Below are 22,270 nucleotides of genomic sequence, written 5' to 3'. Positions count from 1 at the left end.
CTTAGAGATATGCATATATTAGTAATGTAGAGATTAATTATGTAGGAATCTATGCATTATTTTATGCAGATATTAGTTATGCAAAACTATTCATGATTTTATACGTGTATTAATTATGTAAAGATTAGTTATTTCATCTTTTATCATGCATAAAATAATACATAAATTTCTTTATTATTTATATTAGTTATGCGGATTTCTATAATCAATAAAATATCCTACTAATTTTATACATAAATGACTTTTCTTATTTTTCTACCGAATTTTGTATAAGTTAATATGAAAATTAATACCTTAATAACTTATTTCTAAAAAGGAAAAAAAAGGAACAAATCTTTGTTTCATATTTTTGTATGCCTGCAACACACTTCCCCATTATTCAAAGCCGCGTCTTCCATACCTTCTCTCTTTGCTCTGTACATACGTCTTTATCTCTCGCTTTTTCACACACACAGAGAGTTTCCCCTTTGCCTAATCATTTTTCACCTGCCCAAGATTTCGTTTTGGTTCTGGTGCTCGCCATGTTACTGATCTTTGAGGTAAATTTCATTTGGGTTCTTTCAATTTAAGCTTCTAAATCCTTTTTCTTGTTACTTGTCTTGTTTATTCTCGATTTGGGTTTTTCTGAATCTCCATGGTTTTTGTTATCGTGGGGTTGTTTTTAAATTCTATGCGAATTCTTTTTTTTTCTATTTTGCAACTCTATCATGCCATTATATAGATATTTGAGGTAAATTTCATCTGGGTTCTTTCAATTTAAGCTTGTGATTCGTATTCTTGTTACTTGTCTTGCTTATTCTCGAATTGGGTTTTTCTGAGTCTACTTGGTTTTTGTTATTTAGGGGTTGTTTTTTTTCTTTCTGTTTTGCAACTCTATCATGCCATGTTAATGATCTTTGAGGTAAATTTCAGCTGGGTTCTTTTGATTTAAGCTTGTAATCCTTTTTTCTTGTTACTCCTCTTGCTAATTTTCGATTTGGGTTTATCTAAATCTACTTGGTTTTTGTTATTTTGGGGTTGTTTTTTCCTATTTTGCAACTCGCCATTTGTTGAGTCCACATCTGGTGGGGGTACGATTTCCTCCTTTTTGAGCTAGTTTTTGGGTTGAGTTAGGTTGAAAGTTCATTGCTTTATCATGGTATCTTATATTCTTTATGCTCTAGATGTCCATTCAGCTAACTAGTTTTTGGGGTTGAATTAGACCGAAGGTCTATTTCCTTATCAATAGGTTTGTGTTCTTTTTGGGGGTGGGAGAGAGGTGGGGGGTTGATTTCATACATTTTTTCGCTATTGGGTGAGAGTAGGATTTCCTGGTCTCCTTATATGGTCTTAGCAATCATCACCTTTTGAGCTAATTTCTGTGGTTGAGTTAGACTGAAAGTCCATTCCGGGTTGACTTAGGCAGATGGTATATTTCCTTATCAATAGATTTATGTTCTTTTTTTTGTGTGTGTGGTTGATTTCATACATTTCGTGCTCATGGGTGTTTTGGGATTTTGATCTTTGTGTTTTTATCAAGTTCAACAATGCACTGATGTTTGCATCTATTATGTATATATTCATATTTAGAGTCAGATTCAAGATTTGATTTTATACATTTCTTTCTAATGGGTTTTTTTAGATATTGATTTGTGTTTCTATCAAGTTCATCAATGCATTGATATACATTTCTTGGTCATGGGTGTTTCGGGATTTTGATCTTTGTGTTTTTATCAAGTTCAATAATGCACTGATGTTTGCATCTATTATGTATATATATTCATATTTAGAGTTAGATTCAAGATTTGATTTTATACATTTCTTTCTAATGAGTGTTTTTAGATATTGATTTGTGTTTCTATCAAGTTCATCAATGCATTGATATTTGCATATACATTGTGTATATTCATATTTAGAGTGGGATTCAAGATTTGATTTCATACATTTCTCACTAATGGGTATTTTGGAATTTGATCTCTGTTTTTTTGTTGAGTTCATCAATGCACTGATGTTCTCATCTATATTATATATTCCTAATTCTAGCCGGATTTGGGATCTGGTTTCATACATTTCTCACTAATGGGTGTTTTGGAATTTTGATCTCTGTTTTTTTGTCGAGTTCATCAATGCACTGATGTACTCATCTATATTATATATTCCTAATTCTAGTCGGATTTGGGATCTGGTTTCATACATTTCTCACTAATGAGTGTTTCGGGATTTTGGTTTCTGTCTTTTTATCAAGTTCATCAATGCACTGATGTTTGCATCTATATTGTATATTCATATTTAGAGTCGGATCCAAGATTTTAAATTAGTGGATGAAGATAGCAATAGCTGTTGACTAAGTGTATGTATATATGTTAATAGGAGTTCGTTGAGTTTCCTCCACTTTGCTGAAGTTAGTGTGTTGTATTTGTTTTTAGTTTCAATCACAGTGTGTCTAGGGATGATATACTAGTGGCCATTGCCTTTCTCTTATTTCCTTCTACTTTGCTACTAAAAGCTTGGAGTTCTATTGTGTACACTTGCGTGAAGTCTCGTATTTCATGTATTTAGACCTTCTCTTGAGAAAGAAGATTAAGAAGACCCGATGCAACAAGCTTGAGAAATAAACTTACTCTAAAATTGAAATATCTAAGATGGATATGGGTACAGGAGAATATAGTGAAATAAGAAATGAGGAAACACCAAAAATTGGCTAATGTAGTGTCTCTTATTTGCTCATTCATGTGAAAATTGATTGAGATTGTTCCAGTGCTTTACTATACTCTTGGAGAAAATGGAGAAAGGAGGACAGTTTGAGCTAAATGGAGAACAGACTTACATTGGCAAAACCAAGTAAATGGATTAAGGTTTAAGTGGGTTGATTTTGTTCATCTGATCATGATAGTTCTATGTATCTGTGTGTCTACGCTCTTTCATCTCGTTTACTCACATTATGCTTTCTTGAAATTTGATAGACTTCATAAAAGTAGGTCCTTGGCCTTGGCAGTTGGGTTTTTCCGTCTCCCTCCCTCCCCTGTCTCCCATTGCTTCATTGTTGCACTTCTCCTCCTATTTTGCATTAGTTTATAAAAGATACGACTGCAGCATTTAAAGTTGTTTATTTTCTGATTTGCAGGGTCATGGTCCTAATTGTTGTTATAATTAAAATTGAGAAGGAATTTTTGATTGAAAAAATATGTACTGATTAATATATTCAAATATTAGTTTCTGAACAGATGCTCTTTGCATTTTTCATCAAAGCTGAGAAAGTTCTCACAACTAGAAAAAATTGGAGAGTATATAGAGTACTTGTGGGGCATGGGTGCAAGGTCTTATTGTCTACAATACGTTCTGATTGAATATAACTGTTACTTTTTCTCAATCATAGTGGAATGTTAAATGAATATTAAAGATGTGTCTTCACCGGTTGTATGCATGCAGTCCCATAAGCATAAAATTAAACTCTTCTACGTATCTGGTCTTTATGGTTCTAGGATTTGTTAGTCATAGCAGCAGTGTAATCTTAGGGTGATGTTTTGCAGTGACAAAGATTAGCATCTTTGCGCGTGTCCCATTCTCTTCTCCAACCCTGTTGTAAAAGGTTTCCTGTTGCAATTATACTTGAAAACTCAAATGGAGGTTAAACTATGGAATGACAAGCGTGAAAGGGAAATGTATGACAACTTAGCTGAACTCTTTGCTATTATCAAAGCAACAGAGAAGCTAGAGAAGGCTTATGTTCGTGACATCATTTCAGCTGCTGAATATGAGAGTGAGTGCCAGAAACTCATTGCTCAGTTCAAGACCCTATCTTCTACATTGAGGGATACTGTACCTAACATTGAGCGATTTCATGACACGTACAAAATGGATTGCTCTGCTGCCCTAAATCGGCTTGTGACTTCTGGAGTTCCAGCTACTGTAGAACACCGAGCTTCTGCTGCAATGTCAACTGTGAGTTCAGCAGCTGTTGTGGCCGAGTGTGTGCAGCATTTCATCACTGCAATGGACTCGTTGAAGTTGAACATGATTGCCGTTGACCAGGTCCATCCCCTGTTATCAGATCTGTCATCTTCCCTCAATAAACTATCGATTCTGCCTGTGGATTTTGAAGGGAAGACAAAGATGAGAGAATGGCTTTCAAGGCTGTCAAAGATGGGGGCTGCAGATGAGTTGACAGAACAGCAGGCTCGCCAACTCCACTTTGATCTGGAATCCTCATACAATTCTTTCATGGCAGCACTGCCCGCTGCTGGAAGTTAGCTAACTATATCAATATGTGGTATGTTTGTAAATACGATTGTTGTTTTGTTTTGCAAGTTCATAACATATTATTCTATCTTTAATTGGAGTGCTAGTGATTATATCAGTGTAGATGAACCATGTATGTTTTTGGACTTCTTACATGTTAGATTGTAAGACTGGTAGTAGCACCATTTTCCTTTTTCCGCCGAGGGTTTATCGAAAACAGTCTCTCTACCCGAAGGTAAAGGTACCGTTTGTACATCCTACCCTTTCCAGACCCCACTTCTTGATTTATTATTGTTACTATATGTCAAGTATGATTTTTCTTTTCTTCAACTCCTTTTTTGTTGTTGTCATGGTTTAGGTTCTGAGTCACTTTCATGAGATGAGTTCTTGAAACCTTCAATATATAGTCATGTTTGCAACTGCTTTCTTTGACATTTGAGTTACTCCTATTTTTTAACAGAAGATGCATTATTGCATCAAGTAAGTTTGTTTATTACCTTAAAACATATTATTATCTTTGCATTAGGTCATTATTCAAATTTTACCAAGTAAAATAATTGGTGGATTCTTGGCAGTTTGAAAATCCGTGTAGGTCAATAATGACCCTACTACGTCAATCTTGGAAAAAGGTATGATGATACTATCTTTAATCATACGAATACTATCGGTTCAAATATGCTATTGGTTCAAATATGTCCTTATCGCTAAAAAAAGGTAGCTCAAATTTGCCCTTCCGTTTGCCTACTTGTTTCTATAAACCTACTAATTCCTATATAACTACTATCCTGCATGATCCATAATGATGTTAGGGGCATATATGAGCTGATTGAGTGATATTAAACTATTTTCAAGAGTTGCCTATGCTTGAGATATCATTACCTCATATTCTTTTTCCCAATGCTTTTCAAGCATTACCTAACATTAGCCGTAGCTGAACTAGAATTGGGATTATTAAGTAAAATGACCTTTTGTTCATAAATTCTCTCTCAAAATAGCTTAATTATTATTAATTATTAAAAATGATCATTCGGCACTTTTCAATTGTAAGTGAAGTGTAATTCGCGCTTTCTTTTGCCTTTTTTGGTCTTCTTTCAGCCATTAATGGCTTTTTCTTCTTTTCCTTATTTCTTCATTGTTTTCGCCCTCCTCGTCCTCCTCCTTTCATGTTCAAAGCTCGACTTTAAAAATTGACGTGCCTCAAACGTGAATCGCTTCAAACTTGTACGTGGTGTGAATCAATTGCACCATATTCTATTTGAGTTCGAATCTACCTCTAGGTGGTGGCTTTCAAATGTTGAAAGTAACATTGATTGCGAATGAGACTGCCACATCACATACTGTCCTAGCTGCCATTGCTACAGGTTTTTGTTGCTCTCGATCTACCTATTGAAACGGGGCTATAGGTGCCTCTTGCTTCAGTTCTATCTGTTGGACAAGATGTTACAGAGTCGCTTGCCTCCTTCGGTAATGCAAGAATCGTTCAGGTTCAGCTAACTGCTTTACAAATTTTCGTCTCTCTTCAGTGTAGAGTTCAAAGTTACTTGCAAAGAATAACTGCTAAGATCAAGTTGTCAACACTTGCACAATCAATAGAAACTGGCAAAATTGAATATATACTAATTTTAAAGTCCCTATCAACGACGCCAAAAACTTGTTGCTCTCAATTGCACTTGCAAGTGTATGTGGTCGCGCAAGTAATATAATAGCTCTAAAAGAGTCGGATTATTGAACCCAAGGACTTATGATTAATGTGTATTCACTTTCACTAAATCCAAAAGTTAATGCAAGTGTAATTCAAGAATTTGATTTTTTTTATTATAAACTACGAATGCAAAAATTTAAGAACTAAACTAATTCAGAACGTTCTACTTCGAATTGGTTGGTTCATAATAATTAGGACAATACTAGAGCTAGCGTATTAAGAATTCATGTCTCATATCTCTTTCATAGATTTCAGAAGGTTATCAAATTACTGATTTACAGGATTGATATTATGATCATGATCTCTCGACCTCTAATCACCTACCCCAATTGATCATCTAATTACATCGTTGAGCTGGGATAGATAGAATCAACTGTTGAGCATTTAATTTTCATCATGTTTCGTAACCAAGAACGACACTTAGGTATATCTCTATCCTAAATACAAATCAATTCAAGCGATATGCAAGAAAAGATCACGCTCCTTGTTATACCCTTTTCTATTCCTCTCTCGAATTCAAAAGTAAACAATATATTTATTTCAATGTCGGCCATGTATCAAAATATTAATTTAAGAAAACAAGAATAATTTATACGATAACCAACTTCATCTATAAAATCGATGTTCAACAATCATTCATAGCTACAGTCCCAGAACAAAGGGGTTTAGCTACTCAAAATCCGATTCGCAACGTTTGAATGTTTAATAATCATATAAAAATTCAAAAGATGAAAAGAGTAGAAAGAAACCCTAATATTTGAAGAAGAACCTCATCCAAGACTTGTGCTTTCGAAAATATAAAAAAAGTCATTCAGAATAATAAAAATGAGTCTATTTATAAGCTTGGAAAAATGCGATAAAATTCTGACACACAAGTTTGCGACACAGAGTCAATACAGACCTGCCTATTTTCTCATGACTTCCCCATATTAAAAATTTAATTCCCAGCTCCGCGATAAGAAGTCAATACTAAGTTCTTTTCTCACTAACTCCTTCTCTTACTCATTCGAGGCTTGCATCAGTTGTTCCGCATTTCCGCTTCACCTCCATCTCAATTCTTATCATTTTGTGCACATTTCATGCGATTTTCAATCTACAAATATCTAATTACATTGGTTAGTCAAAATGCATAAACATGAGACAAACGACTATCAATATGATAGAATTTGTTCTCGAATATAGCTAAAACATGAGTTTCACTTGACTTTTAACCGTATAAATACGCTCAAGATCAGTTGCCTAAGACCTAATTACTGTAACCAAAAAGTGTTGGACAAAGGCCATACGCTTGAGATATCATTACCACATATTCTTTTTCCAACGCTTTTCAAGCATTACCTAACATTAGCCGTAGTTGAATTAGAATTGGGATAATTAAGTAAATTGACCTTTTGTTCAAAAATTCTTTTTCAAAGAAGCCTAATTATTATTTATTATCAAAAATAGTCATTCGACACTTTTCAATTGTAAGTGAAGTGCAATTTGTGCTTTCTTTTTCCTTCTTTGGTCTTCCGGCCATTAATGACTTCCTCCTCTTTTTTCTTTTTCTTCTTCCTTATTTCTTAGTTGTTTTCGTCGTCGTCGTTCTTCCACGTTCAAAGTTCTACTTTATAAATTGACGTGCTGCAAATGTGAATTGTTTCAAGTGAATAATATATCAAAAGACTCGAACATTGAGAGAAGTTCATATCTAAATTTTGGGATTGTTTAGAGGAGATTTGAGTTGATTAAGAATTTGTTTTAAAAATCGTTTTGCAATGTATACTTTATTGAATCAACAATGTATATAGATGTATACTTTGTTGATACTTTATTGTATCAACAGTGTATATAAGCATATATACATCTAGATATATAGTTATACATCATCTATACATGAGTATACACTATTTATACAGTATTGATTCATTATATATACATATCTATACATTATATATATATATGTGATCATTTTGTTTTAAAAAATTGATTTGCAATGTATACTTTATTGAATCAACAATGTATATAAATGTATACTTTGTTGATACTTTATTGTATTAACAATGTATATAAACATATATACATCTCGATATATGGTTATACATCATCTATACACGAGTATACATTATTTATACAATATTGATTCATTATATACACATCGATACATTACATATACATATGATCATTTTATTGAAAATATTTTTTGTTGCTTTATCATTAATTTTGGGCTATTTTTTTCTATTAATAAAAACTTGGCTATATTTAATTCAAATAAAACTACTTTATTATATATTTATGAAATTCTCCCTTAAAATAACTGTTACAAACAATTTCATCTATTCCTTCTACTCATTTGTTGGGGGTCTTTCACAAAATTTCTGTTATTTTCAGTCTTAATTATATGCAGTTAAAAAAAGCGTACATCATCACTTACAATTCAATTTGGAAATGTTCTTTTCTAAGAAAACCCTTCTTGCAACAGAAAAATTGAAAATTTAGCTAAGTTATAAACAATAAAATTAAAGCTTCTAGGAATATGTAAAAACACAACATAATCTAGACATAAAAATATACTTCAAATGTCTTCACAAGTTTATATCCACGACCCAATTAGCCATTACATATTTTTTTAATATATCGCATAACAGAAGATATAAAGTTTTTCCATTCATTTTGTATCGCTTTCTCCACAATTTTTTAAATTGTAAACACTTTAGAAACTATAGACTTCTCAACGAACTGAATCGGGGAACCATAGAGATGAAACTAAGCACCCTTCTTATCCATCTTGCCCTCTTCAATTCATCTAGTAATCCTGCATCAATAGATAAATAAATCCCATCTTCGAACACCACTAATTGATATTCATAATTCCCTTGTAAATTGCCATTTGAGGAATCAACAGAGTATTATTTCAAGAAATTCATTACACTCAAAGAAAACATTTTCTAGTATGTCTGAGGGATCAGTAAAATTTATCATTAAGACTTCAAGCATTTCTAGACTTTCATATTTGAATTATTTGATTCTCTTCACTTCATATTTTGAATTCGCCTCGGAACAACTCTAAAATTCTTGTCAGGTCATATTTTCCTCAAATTAAATTGCAGCTGGTTAACACAACCATATATTTTAAATACAATATTAACTTTGTATGTCCATATTCATTCTTCAATAGTGTATAACAGTTAGCTGCTTCATAAAAGTACATGTTTATTATTTATTATATGTCACTAATAATAAATTCGACTGTCCCCAGTTATTGGTTTAAAATATAGTCTATATAGTATCATCAAGAAGTGCTATAAATTATGATTTTAGCACAAATATTTATTGACCCATCATGGTTGTTCACGTCATTTAGAAAACTTATGACGAGTACCTACTTATATTGGTGGGGCGGAATTAGACATCTGAATACAAATTCAATTAAATTCAATAATTTTTGTTTAAATAATGTAAGAAAATTACAATTACAGTATATGAAACACTCACAAGACAATCGAGACCTTCTAACGAAAACTCTAATACGAGGAAGTTAGAAGTCGAATTTGAAGCTAGACTTTCATGTACGATATTAGTACAAAAAAGGTTCTATCATATCATGACGGATTGACAAATTATTGCGTTGCGCTAAATTTGAACTATCATTGACTTTATTGAGATGTTAAGTTTTTATTAAATCGAGTAAAATCTTCTTGAATACTCACAAAAAATGTAATAAAATTTTATTCAAGTATGAACAAATATTAAATCTAAAACTCAATTTTAACACCTGAAATCATCATTCAATAATTATAAATCCATTAAATTGAAATCCTGACATTGTCTTTGTTTGTAAGTATCCTCTTTAAATTAAATTCTTGTTAGGTTTGGAGTTAATGTAATGCTTGGTCATCACAAGACAAACAAATCAGAAAAACTTACTCTCACTCAGAGTTATAATATCAATTTTCCACGAATTTATGATGTGTTTAAATACGTACCCGCTAGTTGAATTTTTACACACAAAAAAACAATTTAACTTTAGTAATTAGAAATCAAAGTGAAAATCCATCAATTTCAAATATATACAATAAACTAATTAGTTTACAATAAATATACCCATATTTTATTTACATAAATAGCCAAAAATCAGAGGAAATATACAATGATTATACAATATAGCTTGCCAAAAGTCATAAAAAGTATACATAACTATACAATATAGATTACTTATATACATGAGTTATACACTGAATATACATTATGATACCTTCTTTACATTGAAATATACACTAAGTATACATGAATATACACTGAATATATATGAATATACACCGAATGATCATTTTTTGGTAATTAAAATGACCGAATGACCATCTACTGTAATTTTCCGTAAATAAATTATGGTTAAAAATTCATATAATAATGAATTATGATTAAGTGATAAATGTATGTATCAAAGACATATTTTGCATTTATTGATTTTTTTAAATATAAGGCACAAGTAAGTTTTACCCTTTACATAATTGTTATTATTATTACATGGGATGAGTGCTTAATATGCCCATCAACTTTGTGATATTAGAGCTGATATACTTCTCATTAAAAAGATGATTCACATATTGCTATCGTTACACAAATAGCTTAAATATATCATTTTCGACCGACGAAAATAGAAAAAAATGTGTCTATGAAAGACACATGCCTTACCTTCATCGGTTTGGTGTGAATATATTTTAACACCTTTAAGTATAATGTTTATATTATCACTCAATTAATTATGGTAATTGACTTTTCTTTAATCTCACTTTTATACTTAATCAAATAATATAAATTAGTTGTGATCAAGTTTAAGGATTTCAAGCCCTAACCAACTTTAGTTGACTAATGCACACTTCTTTTACGTGTTGTTTAGGGTTTGTCTGTAACAAATTAGCAATTTAATTAGGTTTTCATTATCAAAAGTCAAAATATACCAATGACAAATTAAGTAGTTATTTTAGAAGCCTAGAAGGGATGTTTTAGTGTTTTATCAACTACTATTTCCTCGGTCTCACTTTATCAACTACTATTTTTTCGATCTTAGTTTAAAACATCCCTAGAAGGAATGTTTTAGTGTTTTATCAACTACTATTTTCTCGGTCTCAGTTTATGTGATATGATTGGATATGAAATTTTAAAAAATATAGAAAAACTTTACCATGCTTCAAAACTATCCTTAAAAAAAATATACCTTTTTGATTTTTTTGTCAAATAAATGAAATCTAACATAGCTAAATATTGATGATGTCATAAGTATTTATTAAATAAAAAAATATGACAATCTTTTTTAACTGATTTAAAAAAGGCCAAAGGGAGTATCAAATATTCAAGTAATATCTTACCTTTACAATTGGCAAATTTTGCAATTAAGCTCAATAATACCTACATGTATTGGATTTAAGTAACTATATATCCACTTATGTAAATGTAATTTTTTACACTATCAGATTATTTAAAGAATATTTATAGATATTTAGACTATTTTAAAATATGAGATATGTACTTTGAAAAAAGACTACCTAACATAACAGGTTTACTTGGACAGCCCTGCACAGGTTCCGGGGAAGGATCGACCACAAGGGTCTATTGTACGCAACCTTACCTTGCATTTCTACCAGAGACTGTTTCCAAACCTTGAACCCGTGACCTCCTAATTACATGGCAACAACTTTACCAATTACTCCAAGGCTGCCCTTCAAGGGTATAAATTGTTTACATCAATAGTGTATATAATTTTAACACATACATACAAAAAAGATATTGACCTACTAATATCATATAATTTTTTGATGAAAGGTTGCTATAGTTTACTCTGTTCGGACAAGGATATATGATTCCATCCTTGATTACTTGCAGTCACCTTTTAAATGACACACACACTATAGAGTGTAACAAACTTTTTAATTTCATTATCTATGTATAAAATATTTTTTTATTTTATTTTACTCGAGTCTTATGTCAAAAATAGATTTTTAAATAACTATATAATGGTGTGTCAGTCATAGTTTCTTGCTGATGGTAATTAATTCATAACATTAATTATAGTGTAGTTCTTGTGTTGCGGACGTAAAGAATTGTGCCTCATTGGAATGTATTAGCGGAGACGTACGTTATGATGTTGGATCTAACTTAACCCTAAAAATTAATTTTTGAGAGAGAATTATCCAAATTCCATATAAGGACGCCATAATTTTCTCATCGCACTGATGTGGGACTTAATACCCCGCCTCACACATAGGTTTAGACATCTGGTACATTGACAATTTAATATGATAGCCCAACATCAATAAATCATAAATTGTGATTGATCAGAATTTGAATCGTGTAAGGAAATAAATTTTCGACTTAGCTCAGCTTCAAAAACTAATTCATGAAAAGAGAATTACTCAAATCAATATATTTTTTTTGGATAATTTCTCCTTTTTGTTAGTAAAAGAGGTAGGACATACATACGCTTTGCAAATGCTAAGTTAAGTTTTCTTATTGAATTAATGAGAAGCTTGATGCATGAAACATTTCGTCCTTAGTCTTCAACTTTTAGCTTAAAAAAGAAAAAAAAATTCAGTTGAGTCAAAAAGCTGATAGCTCAGATTGGATCTGATTTGATTGTAGCTTCGAGTTCAGGTGCCGTACTGCAACCGGACCGAAAAGGAGGGGGCATCTTCATGTGTCAAAGACGTGAGTCTTAGTTCCTAGTTTATTTGAATCAGGAGGGGACAGCTTGTGGGGCTGATTCGATGGACCAGCTTCATTCCCTATTCCTAAAATTGCGGTCAGTCTCGCTACCTCTTTATTTGCCGCCCCCTACTTGCAACACACACCTAAAGCGCCTGCGTTCCACTTGCAACCAATACAACCACAACCTAACTTGCACCTTGCCTGAAAGCAGAAGAGGCAGCTTACTAACCTACTGGAGTAAGTAGTCTTGTCCGAGCACAGGATAGGTAATTGAGAGATAGAGCTAGCCTATTCGTTATGGGACTAATCCAGCTACAAATGAAAGAGTAAAGCGCATTATCTTCATTTCACTTCCAATTTAATGTACGAAGTTGCTCGACCAACGGGAGAGGAAACCCTCAAAAGTTCGTCCATTCTGGGTTCTTATTGAGCGTAGAAAAATCAAAGTTGATGATAAAGTTAGCAAAGTTTCCATATCAAAATAAAACATTATAATTGATCTTTTAGCTAATTTTCTATGTATAACTTTTAATAAGCTCGACTCTAATTTCTCATTTAAAAAAACAAAATGAAAAACAAGCGCGCATATTCTTTTATTCCTAATAATTTTCATCTTATTCTTTTTTATTTTCTCCAAATTTCTTATTTACTCAGATGTTCTTTCAGCTTGGGATTGCAGCATAGTAATTATTATTATCGGCAAAATAATAGTTCATTTAAAATTATCTTTAACAAGAAACTAGAACAATTTTATACACTAGAAAGTTACATGAAAATGTACTCACAACATCCAATTGAAACGAAAGAACTCGTGAATTTTGTTAGAGAAAAGAACTAAGCTTACAAATTCAACTAAATACCCCACAATTAAGCAAAATCAAGCATGTTGCCGTCAGAAGCAAAACTCCATACATAACTCATTGAAAACACATAGTAAAAGTGATAAAAATTTTGTTAATAACATAGTTAGCTTCAATTTGACCAACTTTTGAGCATGAGCATGATCAAGTAAAATAAGGACTTGTTTGGTTAACATATTCAAAAGTTTCATCAACTTGTGAAGTCAATACCCGAACCTATTACACTTGCATGCTAGCAAAAATTCCATTTTTTTGCTTTTTTGAGGTTCGTTCTTGACTCCTCCATTCCACATCAATCTGCAATATAAAGTATTTACATTATCATCATTGACTTATGACTCAAACTCGTGAACTATATGTCACACGCATACAACTTTACCATTACTCCTAAGTTTTTCTTCGTAAAAAACTATTATACTATCGATGTTTATACATTAAATGATGGCGTATAACTTTACACTATCATATCACGCAAAAGGTTAACTAGTACTAGTTGCATAGTGTGTATAATATACCAAAAAATAAAACAAGCAACCTAATGTAACACGATAAAATATACTAATAATGGATTTTTTTTTTAAATTATACTTGAAAAAAAGACAGTCCGGTGCACAAAACATCCCAAATTTTCAAGGTTAATAATGCAAACATTAATAATTGCTTTCACAGCTAGAACCTGTGACCTATAGGTCACATGGAGACAACATTGTTGTTGCTCCGAGACTCCCCTTCTATACTATTAGTGAATATAAATTAAAATCTATATATGGAATTAATAGCTTACCTTAGATCTTTCATCAAGCATTGTCACAAGCTACAGCAGTTTTGATCCTTTCAACAGTGCATTTGATAAGACTATTCACAGTTGCAACAGATCCAAGAGAGAGTTTTGCAGTAGGGACAGAATCGACCAAAATCTGAAATGCAACAGTGAGAAGCGATCCACCAGAACCAACATTAATTCCTCCGCCACCATCTGGAAGTATAGCAAATCCAGATGGTAATAGAGCAACATAGTCGGGATCACCACCACTCAACACAACATTCATTGCAACAATATCAACTGGAGCGTAAATAACATAAGATCCCGTGGAATCAGTTAAACTCTCTTGAAGTATTAGCATGTTGCTCTGGCTCGAATTTCCACTCTGCATCAAAATTTACAATCTTTTAGGTGGTCCCCCTAATGTCACACCACTAAAAACAGGCGAATTTCCAACAAAAATATGGCATTAATACTAAAAAATACACGAATTCCAAATAGATATTATGGGATTTCCATTGTCAAAAGATTCTAATGAGCCAGAAATTGGCTAGCTAGAAATTCGTGCATTTTTTAGTATTAGTGTCGAATTAATGTTTAATGATCTAGATAAGCAAGAAGAAGACGTTACATTAACACGAAGAAGAGATACACAGTTTCCTGGATCACGACCATTTGCAATATGTGCCATTTCTTGAACTAGGCCCCCATTTGAAAGTATATCCCACTGCATACGTACATTTTATGGATGGTAGATCAATCAACAACACAAAAATAACAATTTCATCGTTATTAAAGTTAGTATCAGAAATAACTGATCGAACCAAACTATTGATCAAAGGTTTGAAAGTCAAACGGATGTACATTTTAGCGCAATGGATTATGATTTACATACCTCACTTCTAGAGTTCTCATCCCTGAGAAAATCGAAAACTCTTTTTGGAGAAACTGGAAGCCAAAATGAAGTGGCTGCACTCAGGACAATACCAGGAGGTCTCCCTGGATCATCAATACTCTTTCTAGTCATAACTCTAACATCATCAGCACCACTTCCAGATAATGTAGTCCATGTATGAGCCGTCGAGGCGCCAACACCAGCACAAAAACTCATCACCATCCTCTCAGCAAGTTTTAACATGCTTTTTCGGCCTTCAGGACTCGTTATGACTACAAAAAAAAGTTCGATTATTACCAAAAAGAAATTAATTATATCTCAATTTATGTACTACTATACTATATTACCTCCAATATCCCCTGTTGGGATGTTATTAGCCATTGCACTTGCTAGTCGTTCACATTGTCTGTCCAATGTTGCTACCCAACGTTTAGCCCCAAACGCGAGGCCTGAATTGACAAGAGGTCTATAAATGTTATGGACAGCTCTATCATCCACTTCAACGTGCTCGATCCACGTAACCTGGAGGGATAAAACGAGTAATAATTAATAAATCAACTAAATTCCAACACTTACTATGATTACAAATGGATCCAGAATTTTTAAATTTAGTTCTGAGTTGAATATATATGTAACTCTATCTATACTTTAATTTTCACATATATACATAAAATTCATAACTTCTAATATTGAGAGTGGCTTTACGTACCTTGGAGTAACCATTAGGCAATTCTTGAATTAAACAACCCGAAGGCCTTCTTCTACCGCGTGACACTGAAGTAGGACGTAAATTGTCCAGGGAGACATCAACAACAGCCCATGTTCCATCAGCATGGTGTTTACAATATCTCACAAAATAATTTTCGCGCGTTGGAACGAGAGGGGAAGGAACCTGGAATTCGGCTGTCATCTAAAAATAAAATGTAACAAAACAACACGCCAATTAATTAGAATATATATTGTCTAGAACACATCTACAAATTTTACATCTGTTGTAGCAGGTAATGTGCCTTATTTTTCAAGTTATCAATTTCACTTTTTATGAACAGTTATGTGTGGTAAGTGCATTTCTTAGATGATCTGATAGTGTAAAATTTGTTTTATATATAGAAGTTAAACCATACCACTTGTAAAGCTCCATTGTAATTTCCAGCTACCCCAGTTGATAGGACTTCCAAGGTTAATGCTCTTGATACTAGGCCAGCAAAAACACTTGTCCATTGGTTCTGAATTTAATATTATATTATAATAAAACACAATAATTAGTATTAAAAAAACATAATTGAAGACCAAAATAGTAGATGTTAAACCTCTAATTAAAATATAAGTTTCAAAAAGCCATTTTCAAGGCAGAAACAAAATCTAGACAAAATTAATTGCTGAAGTTCGAACTTCTAACAAGTGAAAGATTAAGAAAAGCTGGAAAAAAAAATATTCTCCGCCTTTTTAAGCATGGGATATTTTTCAATGATTTTTGAATATGCGACTATTTTTTCAATTATAGGCTCTAAAAATGGCTATTCTTGCATTTATTCCAAAGGAAAAAAAAGAGTCGTACCACGTCCATCAAGATTTCAACTAAATTGATGTGATTCATAATAACAACAGCAGATTCTCTTGAGGCTTCAGTTGTTAGGCCCATAGGCTTAGGCCCAATTCCTCGAGGAAAAGTCCGAACATATTCCTCTTCACATAGCGTCTCGATCGAATTATCTGGGCCTGGGCCTGGGCCTGTAATCCATAAGGGCTCTCCAGTTTGGGCCATTCTTATAAGCTCTTCCATAGCCGCAACGGCAAGTTCAATGATCATGGGCTTATCAGCATCTATTGGGCCTGAAACTGACCTTAAAAGGTCACCGGCACTATACATTTCTCCAACAACGCCCGTTTGAGGCCCAAAACTACCCACACCAAGATCGAGTGAACGGGTCGGGCCAATAGTAGACAGATTAGGATATGTTAGCATGGGCTTCCCAACATATTTTGCAGCAATTCCTGATATTCTGTCAATCTGAAAAAAAACATAAAATGGTTTAATGTATAAAAACCCAGACCCCATGTTGTGGAATTTCACTGGTTGTTGTTGTTGTTGTTGGTTTAATGTATAAAAAAAACATTAGGGGTGGAGCCAAAAACTGGCGTGGTAGTTCAGTCGATCTAATTCAATAACTTTTGGTTCAAATTCTCACATTATTATTTTTCTTTAAGAAAAAATCCCTAGATTTATAGAAAAATTAAATTTAATGTCATTATCCTAGAATTTAGAATACATAAAGTTTAAATTCTGTCTCCGGCTCTTAGCAGCCTACCTGACGCAAGCATCAACAATAATTCTACAGCTCAAACTAATTATTTATGGGTTACATGAAGATAACTTTGTTAAGATTATATTTGCGGTAAAGATTATATTATACGTAAGAAATTCTCAAAAATTCCAATATTGAGGTAAAGATTATACGGCTTAAACCTATCAATTTAAAATGCTGAACTCGCGGCATACTAATTCATATGTCGTACTCACATTATTAGAATTTGGGCTAAGCTCTGTTTGTACATATTTCTTTTGGGTGTTTTAACTTATTAAATGACAAATATTACTATTTAGCTAGAGAATTTATCTATTGTTATTTTTTTAGTAGTGATATTGTGGTACCTCTTCTCTAAGACGAGCGTTCTCAATCCTCAAATGCTGCTCATCAAATGACATTTCCCCAATGGAAGCAGGCCCACCACAATTAGGGCAAGTAGCATTCCCAAGTGCTTCTTTATACCTTATATTATCAACACGAAGCTTCTCATTTTCAGCTCTCAATTCTGAGTTCTCATGGCGTTCATGTTGAGCCTACAAATGATAATTCAAATATTATACAAATTACTTAAACCACTTAATTAGTTTGTTTTTTAAAAAAAAGATAGTACAATGTACCCTAATATAAATAATTACATTTTAAAGAATGTATTGTATACAGTCTACCCTAATATAAATAATTACATGGAATCTCAGAAAAAATTGCATTCTAAGAAATGTGATCAAATAATCTATCCTAATATAAATATTAATGATATTGCAAGTCCCCTTCTAAACCACATAATTAATCATAACAGAAATTTTAAATGGTTCCTTGAAATGTTCCAAAGTCAATTATGACGGCATTTAATGCTTTATATAAATTGGTTTGAAAGAGTTTCCGTTCAATATACCAATAATATTGTAAGATAATCTTTTACATTATCAGCTCACTAAAACGATAATTACAAATAACCCATTCATAAAAGTAAACAAAACAACAACAACAATAATGTGCACCTCAATGATAAACGAGGTGAACTATATATATATATATATGAATTCTTATTGCCTATTTTCTCCATTTAAGCTCGATACGTGTAATTTTCGTACCAAAAAATAAAATAAAAAATAAGTTAAATATATAAAAACAATAATATAAATCTATAATAAAATCAAAATATTCTTTAAAAAAGCAACAAGTTCAAAAATCAACCTGCTAATAAATCTGAAAAATAGGACATTAGTAATACATTAAGGTAAAAACCAGGCATTTCAAAACTTAGGTAATCATTCAGAGAATTAACTCGAAAAATTGACTAGAAAGGAAAAATAGTCTCACCTTCATTTGAGTACGCTTGTTCTGGAACCAAAATTTCACTTGCAAAGGCTCTAACCCTAATCTTTTTCCCAACTCTTTTCTTTGTTTATCATCTGGATGAGGACACTCTTTAAAAAATCTGAAAATATTCAAAAATATAACTTGTGAATTTGTGTAAATATTCAACCAAAGTAATTAAGGGATAGTCTCTCATATTTTTTTGACAATATTCTAACAGTATATAAAGAACTTTTAGACTATCAGTTTATTAATGATAAGTTGAATGATTATATGAAAAATACCACAAACAATCTATAGAAAAGACAAGTAGCGTTTGGACATACATTTGGTTTAAATTTGAAAAAAAAAGATTTTGAAGTTGAAGTTCAAAAAATAATAATTGTATTTGAAAATAGAAATTAAGTTTAAATATGTATTTCACTAAAAGAAAATCGGGAATTTTACTAAAAATCAATTTTCAAACTTGAAAAATCATCTTTAAATACTAACCACAAAATCATTTCAATTTATAACCAAACAATATTTTAAAAAAAACTTTCTATAATTTTTTTTCGATGTATATAAGTTAAGATATATATAAAAGAGTACTTACGACTCCATTTCTTGAATTTGTAGCTGTGTATGTCGATGATAACGTTTCTTTTTATTTGGACGTTGATTAGGATCAGCTTCTTGATCATCACCAGAAGGATTATTTTCCATAATATCTGCCATTGATTTGCTCTCAAATTCATCATTATCTCTAATTAAATCCAAATCATTTTCTGGTGATTTATGTGACATATCAAGTAAATGATGGTGGCTCTCAAACATATTTGGCTGAAACATTTTTCACTTATAAATATTAAAAAATATCCTTTCTTGATAAGCTATGAGTTTGTAACCTGCCATAAAAAAAAATTGTAATTAAGTACATTAGTTAATTACTATATATAAAGGTGGATAAATTAAACAAAACGTTGGGAAATGAAGATTGACAAACGCTACTTGATTTATTTTTTTTGAGTTTTATGATACGTGTAACTTAAAGTAGCATATCAAAACTCACAATGTCTAAATTCTGGATATGTCGTCGAATAGATGAGGGTAGCTATGATCAAACATGTTTGGCTGAAACATTTTCACTTATAAATATTTATAATAATATCCTTCTGGCTAAACTATAGATTTGTTATAACCTGCAAAAATAAAACAAAAAAATTGTAAAATTTTAGTTACTATAAAGGAGGACAAATTAAACAAAAACTTAGGAAATGAAGTTGAAGTTCTTCTTTATTAGCGTATCAAAACTTATAACATTTAAATTCTGAATTTAATTCCAAAAAAGATATGGAAAAAAGAAGAAAGGAATAATGCTAGTAAAAATTGTATCAAATCAAAACAAACTCTGAATATTAGATATGATAAACGTAGAATAATATGGAGAGTTAGTCAAGTGATGGTGGTTCAAATGACTTACTTTTCTAAAAAAAAAAATCCAAATTCCCCATGAAAACCCTAGAAAGACTTCTTTTTTTGTTATGAGTTTTTTTTTTCTGTGTATGGGGAGTGGGAAGGGGGGGCTATAGTTTGCCAAAAAAAAAAGGGAAAATTTGACTTTTGGTTTTTGAGATGTCAAACAAAAAAGATTTCTTTTTCCTGTGTCATGTCTGTTTTGATATGCCAAAAAAAGGACTGAAAATGAGAATTTTTTAGGAAAAATAATAATAAAGAAAGTTGACACTGTGAGAACCCAAAGTCCAAAAACTGTCTTTCCTACACCCCTTACTTATGTTATTATCTTCAGATAACGTCTATGAATATTTCTATATAGTACTCCAACTTCAGACATATTTCTCATTCTACAAAAACAAAATATATTAGTAAAAATAAATAGGCGTTTGGAAATAAAAAATGTGATTTTTTTAAAAATATACTCATAAAAATTGACAAGTGTATTTGAAAGTTGAAAATCAAGTTGGATATTGATATGCATTTAATTTTTTTTTAAAAAAAATCACTTACCATCTTTTTTTCAAACTAGAAATTCATCTTTCAAAAAAAAAGTCTAATTTATGACAATATATGAATTTTTGTATTTAGGGAAAAAATTATATGGACAAACTATAAAGCATAGCTAAAGCAATTTTTTTGAACTAAGTAAAACTTTAAAAAATTCTCAAATAAAATAATATAGTAACTCACAATCTTTGAAGCCTTGAAATGAAAGTATAAGAACACAAAACCCTCTTGAAGCTTTTAGGGTTTAGATCTAACTTTTCAACTAAAAGAACAAAAAAAAAGTAGGTAGAAAACTAGAAAACAAAACAACTTTTTGGTTTTCTTTTTTATGTGTGAATAGAATTTTAAGAAGAATTTATCTTGAGGGAAAAGGGAAGAAGAATGAAAAGGGAGATGAGAATATGGAAGAAAAAAAATGGGAAGAAAATAGAGAGATAAGAAGAAATGTGTGTGAAATAAAGAGGAGTTAATGTAGAGTGCATAGAGAGGATGCAAATAGCATTTAATGGCGGGAGATAAAAGAGGTGATGGTGTTAATGATATTGTTGAAGAGAGAAAGAGAAAGGGGAAAAGTGTATGTTTAAATTTCTTGTCCGATATTCGTACTGGGGTCTGACTAAATTTAGATTCGTACATTGCAGGGTGATGTTTGTAAAATGACTCAAATCCGATATGTCTGGTTAAGGGTAGAGAGATTTCAATCATCCACTATAACACAAGAGATATTTAATTAGTGGAAATAGATTTTCCTTTTAGTATTGCCGCAAAAATATTTATTGGCAATTGAGCTAATATCATTGTATTCAGAATCGCTAAAGCATTTAACGGCATTTATATAGGGTACGAATTATAAATACTCATATTTATTATTGCTGCTAAATAATTTGCACAAAATTCTTTAGTATTTATATAGTGATCTCACCACAATTCATGTTGGTGTATATTTAAAATTTCTTGTGTACGGAAATAATGAAACAATTTATTTATTTTTTGTTTTCTCCATCCCGGTGTTAGATATTCGCAAATCATGGCGGAGCCAAAATTTCGACTAAAGTGTATCAAAATATAAAGAAGTTTCAATCGCGAAGAAGTCAATGAGTGTCAATATGTTATATATTATATACATAAAAATTATTTTTATCTAGCTACATAGAATAATATTCAAACGAAGCGATGTCGGTCCACTCCCCTCAAGTGTATGTGGCTCTGGCGCCCCTGTTTGCAAGGATTCGAATATGATAACTCTATTCTCAGAGCTTGAGCCCGATATGATGAAACAACTTACTTATTTTTCTGATTTCTGATATCCATTTTAGAGTCGATCTAATTCGGATTCGCAATAAAAAAATCCCACTTTGGCACTTGGGTAAAATGCTTCTACGTACATTCTCAAAACTCGAATTCAAAATAGTTAAACAATTTATATTTTGTATTTTCCATTCAATATTTGATATTTATTATAAATTTAGTTAATTAAAATTTGTATCGAAAAATCTTACTTTAAGGTAATCTTATTTA

General features: G+C 31.6%; 2 protein-coding genes across 2 annotated transcripts; one reads left to right on the top strand and one right to left on the bottom strand.

The window, feature by feature from the left end:
* Positions 1-345: 345 nt before the first annotated feature.
* LOC129896041 (vacuolar protein sorting-associated protein 28 homolog 2-like) lies at positions 346-4,548 on the top strand. The gene is made up of 2 exons (XM_055971858.1): positions 346-539; positions 3,510-4,548. The coding sequence occupies exon 2, from the start codon at positions 3,601-3,603 to the stop codon at positions 4,228-4,230; it is 630 nt and encodes a 209-aa protein (XP_055827833.1). The 5' UTR covers positions 346-539; positions 3,510-3,600; the 3' UTR covers positions 4,231-4,548.
* Positions 4,549-13,398: 8,850 nt separating this feature from the next.
* On the bottom strand, positions 13,399-21,109 carry LOC129896409 (homeobox-leucine zipper protein MERISTEM L1-like). The gene is made up of 13 exons (XM_055972296.1): positions 20,936-21,109; positions 19,800-19,929; positions 19,344-19,635; positions 18,752-18,869; positions 17,776-17,964; positions 16,681-17,133; positions 16,247-16,348; positions 15,832-16,032; positions 15,470-15,644; positions 15,123-15,394; positions 14,859-14,954; positions 14,249-14,612; positions 13,399-13,761 (listed from the first exon to the last, which is right to left on the bottom strand). Exons 3-12 carry the CDS (start codon positions 19,577-19,579, stop codon positions 14,262-14,264), a joined length of 2,193 nt encoding a protein of 730 aa, XP_055828271.1. The 5' UTR covers positions 19,580-19,635; positions 19,800-19,929; positions 20,936-21,109; the 3' UTR covers positions 13,399-13,761; positions 14,249-14,261.
* Between the last annotated feature and the right edge of the window lie 1,161 nt (positions 21,110-22,270).

This window comes from Solanum dulcamara, chromosome 7 (assembly GCF_947179165.1).
Source record: "Solanum dulcamara chromosome 7, daSolDulc1.2, whole genome shotgun sequence".
Lineage (NCBI taxonomy): Eukaryota > Viridiplantae > Streptophyta > Magnoliopsida > Solanales > Solanaceae > Solanum > Solanum dulcamara.
The sequence above is the reverse complement of the archived record's forward strand: the minus strand, read 5'-3'. Positions and strand labels throughout refer to the sequence as shown.